At 50.0% G+C, this 17,136-nt stretch overlaps 1 protein-coding gene across 1 annotated transcript in view; it reads left to right on the forward strand.

The window, feature by feature from the left end:
• LOC148435712 (bifunctional glutamate/proline--tRNA ligase-like) overlaps nucleotides 1-17,136 on the forward strand; it is a gene marked incomplete at its 3' end in the record, with an annotated part of 144,970 nt that overhangs the window by 76,737 nt on the left and 51,097 nt on the right. The window contains exons 4-5 of the mRNA XM_088465605.1: nucleotides 4,478-4,634; nucleotides 5,112-5,227. Of these exons, the coding sequence (XP_088321731.1) occupies nucleotides 4,478-4,634; nucleotides 5,112-5,227 (273 nt within the window). The remainder of the gene's footprint in view (nucleotides 1-4,477; nucleotides 4,635-5,111; nucleotides 5,228-17,136) is intronic.

Consider the following 17,136-nt stretch of genomic DNA (forward strand, 5'->3'; position numbering starts at 1 on the left):
CTCTCTCTCTCTGTATATAGCTATCAGATGGCTGCCTCCTCTCTCTGTATATAGCTATCAGACGGCCGCCTGCTCTCTCTCTGTATAGCACTATCAGATGGCCGCCTGCTCTCTCTCTGTATATAGCTATCAGATGGCCGTCTGCTCTCTCTCTGTATATAGCTATCAGATGGCTGCCTGCTCTCTCTCTGTATATAGCTATCAGATGGCCGCCTGCTCTCTCTCTCTGTATATAGCTATCAGATGGCCGCCTGCTCTCTCTGTATATAGCTATCAGATGGCCGCCTGCTCTCTCTCTGTATATAGCTATCAGATGGCCGCCTGCTCTCCCTCTGTATATAGCTATCAGATGGCCGCCTGCTCTCTCTCTGTATATAGCTATCAGATGGCCGCCTGCTCTCTCTGTATAGCGCTATCAGATGGCTTCCTGCTCTCTCTGTATAGCGCTTTCAGATTTCCTCCTGCTCTCTCTGTATAGCGCTATCAGATGGCCGCCTGCTCTCTCTCTCTGTATATAGCTATCAGATGGCCGCCTGCTCTCTCTCTCTGTATATAGCTATCAGATGACCGCCTTCTCTCTCTCTCTGTATAGCGCTATCACTTGGCCGCCTGCTCTCTCTCTGTATATAGCTATCATATGGCCGCCTGCTCTTTCTCTGTTTATAGCTATCAGACGGCCGCCTGCTCTCTCTCTCTGTATATAGCTGTCAGACGGCCGCCTGCTCTCTTTCTCTGTATATAGCTGTCAGATGGCCGCTTGCTCTCTCTCTGTATATAGCTATCAGATGGCCGCCTGCTCTCTCTCTCTGTATATAGCTATCAGATGGCCGCCTGCTCTCTCTCTGTATAGCGCTATCACTTGGCCGCCTGCTCTCTCTCTGTATATAGCTATCATATGGCCGCCTGCTCTTTCTCTGTTTATAGCTATCAGACGGCCGCCTGCTCTCTCTCTCTGTATATAGCTGTCAGACGGCCGCCTGCTCTCTCTCTCTGTATATAGCTGTCAGACGGCCGCCTGCTCTCTTTCTCTGTATATAGCTGTCAGATGGCCGCTTGCTCTCTCTCTGTATATAGCTGTCAGATCGCCGCTTGCTCTCTCTCTGTATATAGCTATCAGATGGCCGCCTGCTCTCTCCCTGTATATAGCTATCAGATGGCCGCCTGCTCTCTCTCTCTGTATATAGCGATCAGATGGCCGCCTGCTCTCTCTCTGTATATAGCTATCAGACGGCCGCCTGCTCTCTCTCTGTATAGCACTATCAGATGGCCGCCTGCTCTCTCTGTATAGCACTATCAGATGGCCGCCTGCTCTCTCTGTTTATAGCTATAAGATGGCCGCCTGCTCTCTCTCTGTATATAGCTATCAGATGGCCGCCTGCTGTCTCTCTGTATATAGCTATCAGATGGCCGCCTGCTCTCTCTGTATATAGCTATCAGATGGCCGCCTGCTCTCTGTATATAGCTATCAGATGGCCGCCTGCTCTCTCTGTATATAGCTATCTGATGGCCGCCTGCTCTCTATATATAGCTATCAGATGGCTGCCTGCTCTCTCTCTCTGTTTAGCACTATCAGATGGCCGCCTGCTCTCTCTCTGTATTGCGCTATCAGACGGCCGCCTGCTCTCTCTCTCTGTATATAGCTTATAGCTATCAGACGGCCGCCTGCTCTCTCTCTCTGTATATAGCTATCAGACGGCCGCCTGCTCTCTCTATATAGCACTATCAGATGGCCGCCTGCTCTCTCTCTCTGTATATAGCTTATAGCTATCAGACGGCCGCCTGCTCTCTCTCTCTGTATATAGCTATCCGACGGCCGCCTGCTCTCTCTCTCTCTCTGTATAGCGCTGTCAGATGGCCGCCTGCTCTCTCTCTGTATATAGCTCTCTGATGTCCGCCTGCTCTCTATATATAGCTATCAGATGGCTGCCTGCTCTCTCTCTCTGTTTAGCACTATCAGATGGCTGCCTGCTCTCTCTCTGTATTGCGCTATCAGACGGCCGCCTGCTCTCTCTCTCTGTATATAGCTTATAGCTATCAGACGGCCGCCTGCTCTCTCTCTCTGTATATAGCTATCAGACGGCCGCCTGCTCTCTCTATATAGCTATACGACGGCCGCCTGCTCTCTCTCTCTCTGTATAGCACTATCAGATGACCGCCTGCTCTCTCTCTGTATATAGCTATCAGACGGCCGCCTGCTCTCTCTCTCTGTATATAGCTATCAGACGGCCGCCTGCTCTCTCTCTCTGTATATAGCTATCAGACGGCCGCCTGCTCTCTCTATATAGCTATCCGACGGCCGCCTGCTCTCTCTCTCTCTGTATAGCGCTGTCAGATGGCCGCCTGCTCTCTCTCTGTTTAGCACTATCAGACGGCCGCCTGCTCTTTGCCTGGGATATTATTAGTTGAGCTGTTACAGCTGTTCCTGCCACGTCTGCTCGGCTCCCCTGGCGCTATGTGTAACTTTATCCTGGCTACACATGGTTCTGCCAAGGCTCTTACACATACAACGTGTCCCTAGACGCCCTTAGGAAGCTCTTCTGGGTATATTCATTGAACTTATTTCAGTACATACATACGTGAATGAGAATGTGTATAATATTAGTTTGTGGGAAAAAATAACTTAATTTTGCAATTATTATATATATTTTTAAAGATAGAGATTAAAATTCTCTCTGTAAATCTTTTTACGTGTTTGTTAATGTTGAACCTCACATCAGAAATGTATAATGTTCTGTTATAACGGTATTAAACCTCTGGTACAATCCTTCCTATATCTTCTAAATCCTGCCTATACCTTCTAAAATTTACGCTATTTGCATACGCAGTCATACAGTAAAATAAATGCCTTCGGACCTTGAACATGTGTTTCCAAAGCACAAAGTATATTATTCAACATAAAAACAGTAGGTTACACGCTGTGATCTAAAGACTATTTAGCGCAAAGAAATCATACAGACCCAAGGTACAGTTACACATACGCACGCGCTCTGGGACCAGTTACCGGCATCAACAAGAAACCTCCATCAACAGCATCAGCAAGAACACTCCAGATTGGGGTCAGAACATACATATATATACCCTTACAGGGATAAGCAATACAATAGAATGGCATGGCATGGTTTCATTGGTTCCCACTGCGGGTGCATCTGTTACAGGATATTTAACAGGTTGATTCAAATGGACACCGGTCAGCCTTCGACAGCCTATTGCCTCCTCTATTCCCCCTGCATGCAAATCTAAGCTGATAACATTACATAGTACATTTTGGTGTTTTAACTCTCTACAGTCCATAAGTTGCGGACGCATATTGCGATGTTCTCACCGATGATACCGGGAAGTTGTTGAGACAGAGTAGATCAGTACAACACCAAACACGGTTGGCTTATCATGTACTAAACCTTAGATATCAAATAATCTTTATTTCACAACATTAATAATCACTTGAGTAAACCTTGAATATTACACTTTAATACTAGGGAACCTTTCATGTAATTTGTGTACGTGTAAGAGAATATTGCATAAAGTTGCTAATATGCGTGGTGCGTTTATTTGTAGAGTGAAACAGCGCAACTGTGCGTAATGTGCGGTGTTTATGTATGTGAGTCTATTTATGATGGATTTAATATATATATATATGTATATCTCATCCTTTACTAACATTTTTAAACTGCAATGTGTTATTAGTAATGAGTTTCACACCCAAACAGGGTGCAGACCCCCGGCCGTGTGCTGGTGCCGGCCTGTCTGACAGTGAAGCGAAAGGTTTTCTTCTGCCTATTTACAAATGTATTTGTGCAGATCACTGTCTGGGTTATATTACAATTGCCACAGCTACACCTGCCTACATGTGAGGTTTCTTAATTTACATGCAAAAATCACCCACAGTTCCTGGTGTATTGTCTTTTCTCAGGAAGCTGTTTTTCTAGTTGTTTTGGTATATTTCTATGTAAGATTGTCCCCAGAATGGGCCTCTCATGGCTTCTAAAAGGATTACCAAAAACATTCCCATCTGTACTTAGCTCGTGAGTTGTAACTTAAAAATGCCGCTGGGAGATCAGTCGCAAAATAGCGCCTTGCAGATTCCGATTGTAAACAGATTCTGCCTCAGCCAATCATCCGGCTTCGACAGTTCTCATTTAGACCTGTTTCTGTACATCTGTAATACCCGTGTGGTGATGATTGGTACATTGTGATCATAGCTGGATGGATGTCACCTAAATATAGACACTGGTCCTTGTCTCCTGCCCGGGGGGGTGGTAGGGGCGAGGAGCAATACAGAGCCCCCCACCATCCTTATTATTATTGGCAGCTGTGTTATCCTCCCATTGCGCAGCTTCTCCACGTTGTGCGTTGTGACACCCGGTGACCTTGGTGCCATGACGCAGTGGTGGCGGCCTGGCTCTGTGTCGCTGTGATTATGTCTGAGTCTCTCTATAATCTGATATATGATATAACGGGGGGTGATGTTCTCTCTCAGATCAGCCACTGGATGGAGTTTAGTCAGACCCGGCTACTACACAAGTCCACGTTTCCTGCCGCCCTCCAAGAGCTGAACCACGGCCTCTCTCTACGCACCTACCTGGTGGGGGACGCCCTGACCCTCGCTGACATCAGCGTCTTCTCCACCCTGGCAGGTACAATAAAACCATTTACATTGAGGATGGGGGAAGGCGTTTGGGAGTCTCTTCATCTCATACCTGTGTGTTATCGGGACACGTAGAGTCACTGCAGGTCCATCTCCGTTCTACACGCCGTATGCAGCAGCATAATAAGATTGTGTAACACAACGTCTTGTAGTTATAAAAGCAACTATAATAAAACATGCAGCACTTTTATTTTGTTTCTTAATTCCCATATAACCTGATAAAATGAAATAAATAATAAAATAATGCTATGCTGAAGCCCCTAGCCTGCACTAATGAGCCCCAGACCGGCAGAAAGTAAATGCCTATTGTATAGCAGAGGTTTGTAGTCCCAGCCCAGCACAATATCTGTTCCCTTGTGTGGTCCTGGGGTGATGGCTGTGTACGTCGTGGTTGGGGGGCTTATTGCCAATGCCGGGCATGCACGTGGGGTATCAGGGCTGTGATTGGTTTCTTTTCTCCGTGCAGTAAGCAGTTCATGGCAGTCACAGTTGAAAACGAACAAAGCTGCTGTCAATGTGCGACGCTGGTACACGTTCCTGGAGCCCAGCGTTCCTTCCCGGGGAGAGCTTAGCGCCGCAGCGGTGAGTTACTTATTCAGCCTTAAATCCTCTGTTCTGCTCATATTGTGTGTCTTCACCACACTGTCCGTTCATGTTTCTGGGGTATAGATTCTGCAACACCCATACAACACCCATAGTGGTCTTTACTGATATATAGCCAACCACAGCCTCTGTTAGACTGAGTATGTATCATTTATAATGTCCAGAACGTGTAATTACTATTTGTTACCAGTTCTGTCATTGTGAGAATATTTATCATCCGCCTGACTCACTCACAGGTCCCCACAGCGATCTCACTCCCCCATCACTGCAAACATCTCTCCCATCCGCCTGACTCACTCACAGGTCACCACAGCTATCTCACTCCCCCATCACTGCAAACATCTCTCCCATCCGCCTGACTCACTCACAGGTCCCCACAGCGATCTCACTCCCCCATCACTGCAAACATCTCTCCCATCCGCCTGACTCACTCACAGGTCCCCACAGCGATCTCACTCCCCCATCACTGCAAACATCTCTCCCATCCGCCTGACTCACTCACAGGTCCCCGCAGCGATCTCACTCCCCCATCACTGCAAACATCTCTCCCATCCGCCTGACTCACTCAGAGGTCACCACAGCGATCTCACTCCCCCATCACTGCAAACATCTCTCCCATCCGCCTGACTCACTCACAGGTCACCACAGCGATCTCACTCCCCCATCACTGCAAACATCTCTCCCATCCGCCTGACTCACTCACAGGTCCCCACAGCGATCTCACTCCCCCATCACTGCAAACATCTCTCCCATCCGCCTGACTCACTCACAGGTCCCCACAGCGATCTCACTCCCCCATCACTGCAAACATCTCTCCCATCCGCCTGACTCACTCACAGGTCCCCACAGCGATCTCACTCCCCCATCACTGCAAACATCTCTCCCATCCGCCTGACTCACTCACAGGTCCCCACAGCTATCTCACTCCCCCATCACTGCAAACATCTCTCCCATCCGCCTGACTCACTCACAGGTCCCCACAGCGATCTCACTCCCCCATCACTGCAAACATCTCTCCCATCCGCCTGACTCACTCACAGGTCACCACAGCGATCTCACTCCCCCATCACTGCAAACATCTCTCCCATCCGCCTGACTCACTCACAGGTCCCCACAGCGATCTCACTCCCCCATCACTGCAAACATCTCTCCCATCCGCCTGACTCACTCACAGGTCACCACAGCGATCTCACTCCCCCATCACTGCAAACATCTCTCCCATCCGCCTGACTCACTCACAGGTCCCCACAGCGATCTCACTCCCCCATCACTGCAAACATCTCTCCCATCCGCCTGACTCACTCACAGGTCACCACAGCGATCTCACTCCCCCATCACTGCAAACATCTCTCCCATCCGCCTGACTCACTCACAGGTCCCCACAGCGATCTCACTCCCCCATCACTGCAAACATCTCTCCCATCCGCCTGACTCACTCACAGGTCACCACAGCGATCTCACTCCCCCATCACTGCAAACATCTCTCCCATCCGCCTGACTCACTCACAGGTCCCCACAGCGATCTCACTCCCCCATCACTGCAAACATCTCTCCCATCCGCCTGACTCACTCACAGGTCACCACAGCGATCTCACTCCCCCATCACTGCAAACATCTCTCCCATCCGCCTGACTCACTCACAGGTCCCCACAGCGATCTCACTCCCCCATCACTGCAAACATCTCTCCCATCCGCCTGACTCACTCACAGGTCCCCGCAGCGATCTCACTCCCCCATCACTGCAAACATCTCTCCCATCCGCCTGACTCACTCAGAGGTCACCACAGCGATCTCACTCCCCCATCACTGCAAACATCTCTCCCATCCGCCTGACTCACTCACAGGTCACCACAGCGATCTCACTCCCCCATCACTGCAAACATCTCTCCCATCCGCCTGACTCACTCACAGGTCCCCACAGCGATCTCACTCCCCCATCACTGCAAACATCTCTCCCATCCGCCTGACTCACTCACAGGTCCCCACAGCGATCTCACTCCCCCATCACTGCAAACATCTCTCCCATCCGCCTGACTCACTCACAGGTCCCCACAGCTATCTCACTCCCCCATCACTGCAAACATCTCTCCCATCCGCCTGACTCACTCACAGGTCACCACAGCGATCTCACTCCCCCATCACTGCAAACATCTCTCCCATCCGCCTGACTCACTCACAGGTCCCCACAGCGATCTCACTCCCCCATCACTGCAAACATCTCTCCCATCCGCCTGACTCACTCACAGGTCCCCACAGCGATCTCACTCCCCCATCACTGCAAACATCTCTCCCATCCGCCTGACTCACTCACAGGTCCCCACAGCGATCTCACTCCCCCATCACTGCAAACATCTCTCCCATCCGCCTGACTCACTCACAGGTCCCCACAGCGATCTCACTCCCCCATCACTGCAAACATCTCTCCCATCCGCCTGACTCACTCACAGGTCACCACAGCGATCTCACTCCCCCATCACTGCAAACATCTCTCCCATCCGCCTGACTCACTCACAGGTCACCACAGCGATCTCACTCCCCCATCACTGCAAACATCTCTCCCATCCGCCTGACTCACTCACAGGTCACCACAGCGATCTCACTCCCCCATCACTGCAAACATCTCTCCCATCCGCCTGACTCACTCACAGGTCCCCACAGCTATCTCACTCCCCCATCACTGCAAACATCTCTCCCATCCGCCTGACTCACTCACAGGTCCCCACAGCGATCTCACTCCCCCATCACTGCAAACATCTCTCCCATCCGCCTGACTCACTCACAGGTCCCCACAGCGATCTCACTCCCCCATCACTGCAAACATCTCTCCCATCCGCCTGACTCACTCACAGGTCACCGCAGCGATCTCACTCCCCCATCACTGCAAACATCTCTCCCATCCGCCTGACTCACTCACAGGTCCCCACAGCGATCTCACTCCCCCATCACTGCAAACATCTCTCCCATCCGCCTGACTCACTCACAGGTCCCCACAGCGATCTCACTCCCCCATCACTGCAAACATCTCTCCCATCCGCCTGACTCACTCACAGGTCACCACAGCGATCTCACTCCCCCATCACTGCAAACATCTCTCCCATCCGCCTGACTCACTCACAGGTCCCCACAGCGATCTCACTCCCCCATCACTGCAAACATCTCTCCCATCCGCCTGACTCACTCACAGGTCCCCACAGCGATCTCACTCCCCCATCACTGCAAACATCTCTCCCATCCGCCTGACTCACTCACAGGTCCCCACAGCGATCTCACTCCCCCATCACTGCAAACATCTCTCCCATCCGCCTGACTCACTCACAGGTCCCCGCAGCGATCTCACTCCCCCATCACTGCAAACATCTCTCCCATCCGCCTGACTCACTCACAGGTCACCGCAGCGATCTCACTCCCCGATCACTGCAAACATCTCTCCCATCCGCCTGACTCACTCACAGGTCACCGCAGCGATCTCACTCCCCGATCACTGCAAACATCTCTCCCATCCGCCTGACTCACTCACAGGTCACCGCAGCGATCTCACTCCCCCATCACTGCAAACATCTCTCCCATCCGCCTGACTCACTCACAGGTCCCCACAGCGATCTCACTCCCCCATCACTGCAAACATCTCTCCCATCTGCCTGACTCACTCACAGGTCCCCACAGCGATCTCACTCCCCCCATCACTGCAAACATCTCTCCCATCCGCCTGACTCACTCACAGGTCACCACAGCTATCTCACTCCCCCATCACTGCAAACATCTCTCCCATCCGCCTGACTCACTCACAGGTCCCCACAGCGATCTCACTCCCCCATCACTGCAAACATCTCTCCCATCCGCCTGACTCACTCACAGGTCACCACAGCGATCTCACTCCCCCATCACTGTAAACATCTCTCCCATCCGCCTGACTCACTCACAGGTCCCCACAGCGATCTCACTCCCCCATCACTGCAAACATCTCTCCCATCCGCCTGACTCACTCACAGGTCCCCACAGCGATCTCACTCCCCCATCACTGCAAACATCTCTCCCATCCGCCTGACTCACTCACAGGTCACCGCAGCGATCTCACTCCCCCATCACTGCAAACATCTCTCCCATCCGCCTGACTCACTCACAGGTCACCGCAGCGATCTCACTCCCCCATCACTGCAAACATCTCTCCCATCCGCCTGACTCACTCACAGGTCCCCACAGCGATCTCACTCCCCCATCACTGCAAACATCTCTCCCATCCGCCTGACTCACTCACAGGTCACCACAGCTATCTCACTCCCCCATCACTGCAAACATCTCTCCCATCCGCCTGACTCACTCACAGGTCCCCACAGCGATCTCACTCCCCCATCACTGCAAACATCTCTCCCATCCGCCTGACTCACTCAGAGGTCCCCACAGCTATCTCACTCCCCCATCACTGCAAACATCTCTCCCATCTGCCTGACTCACTCACAGGTCCCCACAGCGATCTCACTCCCCCATCACTGCAAACATCTCTCCCATCCGCCTGACTCACTCACAGGTCACCACAGCGATCTCACTCCCCCATCACTGCAAACATCTCTCCCATCCGCCTGACTCACTCACAGGTCCCCACAGCGATCTCACTCCCCCATCACTGCAAACATCTCTCCCATCCGCCTGACTCACTCACAGGTCCCCACAGCTATCTCACTCCCCCATCACTGCAAACATCTCTCCCATCCGCCTGACTCACTCACAGGTCCCCACAGCGATCTCACTCCCCCATCACTGCAAACATCTCTCCCATCCGCCTGACTCACTCACAGGTCCCCACAGCGATCTCACTCCCCCATCACTGCAAACATCTCTCCCATCCGCCTGACTCACTCACAGGTCCCCACAGCTATCTCACTCCCCCATCACTGCAAACATCTCTCCCATCCGCCTGACTCACTCACAGGTCCCCACAGCTATCTCACTCCCCCATCACTGCAAACATCTCTCCCATCCGCCTGACTCACTCACAGGTCCCCACAGCGATCTCACTCCCCCATCACTGCAAACATCTCTCCCATCCGCCTGACTCACTCACAGGTCCCCACAGCGATCTCACTCCCCCATCACTGCAAACATCTCTCCCATCCGCCTGACTCACTCACAGGTCCCCACAGCGATCTCACTCCCCCATCACTGCAAACATCTCTCCCATCCGCCTGACTCACTCACAGGTCCCCACAGCTATCTCACTCCCCCATCACTGCAAACATCTCTCCCATCCGCCTGACTCACTCACAGGTCCCCACAGCGATCTCACTCCCCCATCACTGCAAACATCTCTCCCATCCGCCTGACTCACTCACAGGTCCCCACAGCGATCTCACTCCCCCATCACTGCAAACATCTCTCCCATCCGCCTGACTCACTCACAGGTCCCCACAGCGATCTCACTCCCCCATCACTGCAAACATCTCTCCCATCCGCCTGACTCACTCACAGGTCCCCACAGCGATCTCACTCCCCCATCACTGCAAACATCTCTCCCATCCGCCTGACTCACTCACAGGTCACCGCAGCGATCTCACTCCCCCATCACTGCAAACATCTCTCCCATCCGCCTGACTCACTCACAGGTCCCCACAGCGATCTCACTCCCCCATCACTGCAAACATCTCTCCCATCCGCCTGACTCACTCACAGGTCCCCACAGCGATCTCACTCCCCCATCACTGCAAACATCTCTCCCATCCGCCTGACTCACTCACAGGTCACCACAGCGATCTCACTCCCCCATCACTGCAAACATCTCTCCCATCCGCCTGACTCACTCACAGGTCCCCACAGCGATCTCACTCCCCCATCACTGCAAACATCTCTCCCATCCGCCTGACTCACTCACAGGTCCCCACAGCGATCTCACTCCCCCATCACTGCAAACATCTCTCCCATCCGCCTGACTCACTCACAGGTCCCCACAGCGATCTCACTCCCCCATCACTGTAAACATCTCTCCCATCCGCCTGACTCACTCACAGGTCCCCACAGCGATCTCACTCCCCCATCACTGCAAACATCTCTCCCATCTGCCTGACTCACTCACAGGTCCCCACAGCGATCTCACTCCCCCATCACTGCAAACATCTCTCCCATCCGCCTGACTCACTCACAGGTTCCCACAGCGATCTCACTCCCCCATCACTGCAAACATCTCTCCCATCCGCCTGACTCACTCACAGGTCACCACAGCGATCTCACTCCCCCATCACTGCAAACATCTCTCCCATCCGCCTGACTCACTCACAGGTCCCCACAGCGATCTCACTCCCCCATCACTGCAAACATCTCTCCCATCCGCCTGACTCACTCACAGGTCCCCACAGCGATCTCACTCCCCCATCACTGCAAACATCTCTCCCATCCGCCTGACTCACTCACAGGTCCCCACAGCGATCTCACTCCCCCATCACTGCAAACATCTCTCCCATCCGCCTGACTCACTCACAGGTCCCCACAGCGATCTCACTCCCCCATCACTGCAAACATCTCTCCCATCCGCCTGACTCACTCACAGGTCCCCACAGCGATCTCACTCCCCCATCACTGCAAACATCTCTCCCATCCGCCTGACTCACTCACAGGTCCCCACAGCGATCTCACTCCCCCATCACTGCAAACATCTCTCCCATCCGCCTGACTCACTCACAGGTCCCCACAGCGATCTCACTCCCCCATCACTGCAAACATCTCTCCCATCCGCCTGACTCACTCACAGGTCACCACAGCGATCTCACTCCCCCATCACTGCAAACATCTCTCCCATCCGCCTGACTCACTCACAGGTCCCCACAGCGATCTCACTCCCCCATCACTGCAAACATCTCTCCCATCCGCCTGACTCACTCACAGGTCCCCACAGCGATCTCACTCCCCCATCACTGCAAACATCTCTCCCATCCGCCTGACTCACTCACAGGTCACCACAGCGATCTCACTCCCCCATCACTGCAAACATCTCTCCCATCCGCCTGACTCACTCACAGGTCCCCACAGCGATCTCACTCCCCCATCACTGCAAACATCTCTCCCATCCGCCTGACTCACTCACAGGTCCCCACAGCGATCTCACTCCCCCATCACTGCAAACATCTCTCCCATCCGCCTGACTCACTCACAGGTCACCGCAGCGATCTCACTCCCCCATCACTGCAAACATCTCTCCCATCCGCCTGACTCACTCACAGGTCACCACAGCGATCTCACTCCCCCATCACTGCAAACATCTCTCCCATCCGCCTGACTCACTCACAGGTCCCCACAGCGATCTCACTCCCCCATCACTGCAAACATCTCTCCCATCCGCCTGACTCACTCACAGGTCCCCACAGCGATCTCACTCCCCCATCACTGCAAACATCTCTCCCATCCGCCTGACTCACTCACAGGTCCCCACAGCGATCTCACTCCCCCATCACTGCAAACATCTCTCCCATCCGCCTGAGAAGCTGCCACTAGAAATAATGGTGTCAGCTCAGAACTCGGGGCCCCGTCTTAGCATAATTACACTGTTCAGAACACTAAGTAAATGATTTAACACTGTTGTTACTTAACACTGTTGTAAGGCAGCGGTGGGTACTGTGTGGGAGGTGGTGGTGCCAGCTATTAGTATTACCATGGGGGCATGTGTGTGATCTGGGTCCCCTGCAGACATGTCTCCTCCCCAGCGGCAGCGGTGGGTACTGTGTGGGAGGTGGTGGTGTCACTGAGTATTAGCATTACCATGGGGGCATGTGTGTGATCTGGGCACCCTGCAGACATGTCTCCTCCCCAGCGGCAGCAGTGGGTACTGTGTTGGAGGCTCCATTCGGTGACGTTGGTGCCGCAGCAGCAGTATATAAAGCCGGGAAGATAAGTTTGGGGTGATCTCTGAGGTCAGGCAGTGAGGGAATGAGCTGGCATCACACAGATTACTAAGCATTACATTAGTAAGAAGTAGCAATCTAACAGGGGCTTTTCACTCCACATCGGAGATTTTCCTTGGATAAAGTATCGGGCGCGCGTCCGCTTTATCCCCGTATTCAATATAAAACCTACTAAAACAGGATCCTGCGAAGTGGGATCTGAAAAAAAAAACACAAAATTTATCTGGAACAAATTGTAGGACCCCCATAAAACTGTAAAAACATGGGGGATTACTATGGGTACCCCCGTTTTAGCCTGCAAATGAAAGTCGGGGATATAAATAGCCGCAGCAGGTGTTTTTTTCCCGACATTGAAGAAGTGATGCAGAAGAGCACTTAGGTTATTTTTTTTTTTTTTTTAAGTGGTCCCATCAAATTTGGGGTACATGAAAATGGGTACTAGCATATTTTTATGTCCCTAAAGTAAGTTTTAAAGAATTCTGCAACTATGCATCTGCCGCTAATAATCTATTCTAGAATACACCTGCCGCTAATAATCTATTCTAGAATACACCTGCCGCTAAAAGCCTATTCTAGAATACACCTACCGCTAATAGCCTATTCTAGAAAACATCTGCCGCTAATAACCTATTCTAGAATACACCTGCCGCTAATAATCTATTCTAGAATACACCTGCCGCTAAAAGCCTATTCTAGAATACACCTACCGCTAATAGCCTATTCTAGAAAACATCTGCCGCTAATAATCTATTCTAGAATACACCTGCCGCTAATAGCCTATTCTAGAATACACCTGCCGCTAATAATCTATTCTAGAATACACCTGCAGCTAATAGCCTATTCTAGAAAACACCTGCCGCTAATAATCTATTCTAGAAAACACCTGCCGCTAATAGCCTATTGTAGAATACACCTGCCGCTAATAATCTATTCTAGAAAACACCTGCCGCTAATAGCCTATTCTAGAATACACCTACCGCTAATAATCTATTCTAGAATACACCTGCCGCTAATAATCTATTCTAGAAAACACCTGCCGCTAATAACCTATTCTAGAATACATCTGCCGCTAATAGTCTATTCTAGAATACACCTGCCGCTAATAATCTATTCTAGAATACACCTACCGCTAATAGCCTATTCTAGAAAACATCTGCCGCTAATAACCTATTCTAGAATACACCTACCGCTAATAACCTATTCTAGAATACACCTGCCGCTAATAACCTATTCTAGAATACACCTACCGCTAATAACCTATTCTAGAATACACCTACCGCTAATAATCTATTCTAGAATACACCTGCCGCTAATAGCCTATTCTAGAAAACACCTGCCGCTAATAATCTATTCTAGAAAACACCTGCCGCTAATAGCCTATTCTAGAATACACCTACCGCTAATAATCTATTCTAGAATACACCTGCCGCTAATAGCCTATTCTAGAATACACCTACCGCTAATAATCTATTCTAGAATACACCTGCAGCTAATAGCCTATTCTAGAAAACACCTGCCGCTAATAATCTATTCTAGAAAACACCTGCCGCTAATAGCCTATTCTAGAATACACCTGCCGCTAATAGCCTATTCTAGAATACACCTGCCGCTAATAGCCTATTCTAGAATACACCTGCCGCTAATAGCCTATTCTAGAAAACATCTGCCGCTAATAACCTATTCTAGAATACACCTGCCGCTAATAATCTATTCTAGAATACACCTGCCGCTAATAGCCTATTCTAGAATACACCTGCCGCTAATAATCTATTCTAGAATACACCTGCCGCTAATAATCTATTCTAGAATACACCTGCCACTAATAGCCTATTCTAGAATACACCTGCCGCTAATAGCCTATTCTAGAATACACCTGCCGCTAATAGCCTATTCTAGAATACACCTGCCGCTAATAGCCTATTCTAGAATACACCTGCCGCTAATAGCCTATTCTAGAATACACCTGCCGCTAATAGCCTATTCTAGAATACACCTGCCGCTAATAGCCTATTCTAGAATACACCTGCCGCTAATAACCTATTCTAGTATACACCTGCCGCTAATAGCCTATTCTAGAATACACCTGCCGCTAATAACCTATTCTAGAATACACCTGCCGCTAATAGCCTATTCTAGAATACACCTGCCGCTAATAGCCTATTCTAGAATACACCTACCGCTAATAATCTATTCTAGAATACACCTGCCGCTAATAACCTATTCTAGAATACACCTGCCGCTAATAACCTATTCTAGAATACACCTGCCGCTAATAGCCTATTCTAGAATACACCTGCCGCTAATAGCCTATTCTAGAAAACACCTGCCGCTAATAACCTATTCTAGAAAACACCTGCCGCTAATAGCCTATTCTAGAATACACCTGCAGCTAATAACCTATTCTAGAATACACCTGCCGCTAATAATCTATTCTAGAGTACACCTGCCGCTAATAATCTATTCTAGAGTACACCTGCCGCTAATAATCTATTCTAGAATACACCTACCGCTAATAATCTATTCTAGAATACACCTGCCGCTAATAGCCTATTCTAGAAAACACCTGCCGCTAATAGCCTATTCTAGAATACACCTGCCGCTAATAGCCTATTCTAGAATACACCTGCCGCTAATAGCCTATTCTAGAATACACCTGCCGCTAATAGCCTATTCTAGAATACACCTGCCGCTAATAGCCTATTCTAGAATACACCTGCCGCTAATAGCCTATTCTAGAATACACCTGCCGCTAATAGCCTATTCTAGAATACACCTGCCGCTAATAGCCTATTCTAGAATACACCTGCCGCTAATAATCTATTCTATAATACACCTGCCGCTAATAATCTATTCTAGAATACACCTGCCGCTAATAATCTATTCTATAAAACACCTGCCGCTAATAATCTATTCTAGAATACACCTGCCGCTAATAGCCTATTCTAGAATACACCTGCCGCTAATAATCTATTCTATAATACACCTGCCGCTAATAATCTATTCTAGAATACACCTGCCGCTAATAATCTATTCTAGAATACACCTGCCGCTAATAGCCTATTCTAGAAAACACCTGCCGCTAATAATCTATTCTATAATACACCTGCCGCTAATAATCTATTCTATAATACACCTGCCGCTAATAATCTATTCTATAATACACCTGCCGCATACTTGCAGAATAGCCCTGAACCTATTTCCCTATTGTTAAACACTTTTTTCATTTTTTTTTTCACCCCAATTTTTAAATTAATTTTTTTGGGTGTCCCTATTTTTTTTTTTTTTTTTTACTTTTTTTGATAGTTATTTTTAAAATGACATTCCCAGGGGTGCAGGCTATTTTTTCTAAGCCTGCACCCCTAAACCCCAATTCTGCACTTTTTTTCGCCACCTATTCAGTGGTGAATAGTTATCCCCGTTTTTTTTTTAAAGACTTTTCGAACCTGTGAAAAGTCTTTGAAATTGAATATGGTGTAAAACCAAAACCAGCGAAAATGACGTCATCGGTGCGAAAACATTGCAAAAACTGAGTTTTCACTTCATATTGAATACCTACAATAGTGTTAAAATAATTTACAAAGCTGGGAACACTGGACCATGGGATTATAGGTCGGGGCTGGAGCTGGCACTTAATGAAACTGTAGCTGTAAATCCTAAGGTCCTCCCCCTGCAATCCCACAGTTCCTGTGTGTAAGTGCAGAGGGGTAAGGGCACGTCCTCTTTGGTACGCCGCACTGTTCGACATGTCCTCTTTGGTACGCCGCACTGTTGTTTGCGGGTTCTTTATGACGTGTGGGAACATGGTTGGCCGTCTACTCAGTAGACCTTTGCGCGTTGAATCCGCTCTGTCATTACTCAAACCTATTCTGGTGCGGGTGACAGCCACCAGACCGGGTATCAGCACCTTCCGCCAGGGCGGTGATGTTCTTATGGGCAGAGTGACGCGGAACTTCAGCAGCACAGGTCCGTTGTGTGGCTTTCTGGTCCCCTGTCCGCGCGTTTGCT

The sequence above is a fragment of the Taudactylus pleione genome, unplaced genomic scaffold (assembly GCF_031769625.1).
Source record: "Taudactylus pleione unplaced genomic scaffold, aTauple2 ptg002044l, whole genome shotgun sequence".
NCBI lineage: Eukaryota > Metazoa > Chordata > Amphibia > Anura > Myobatrachidae > Taudactylus > Taudactylus pleione.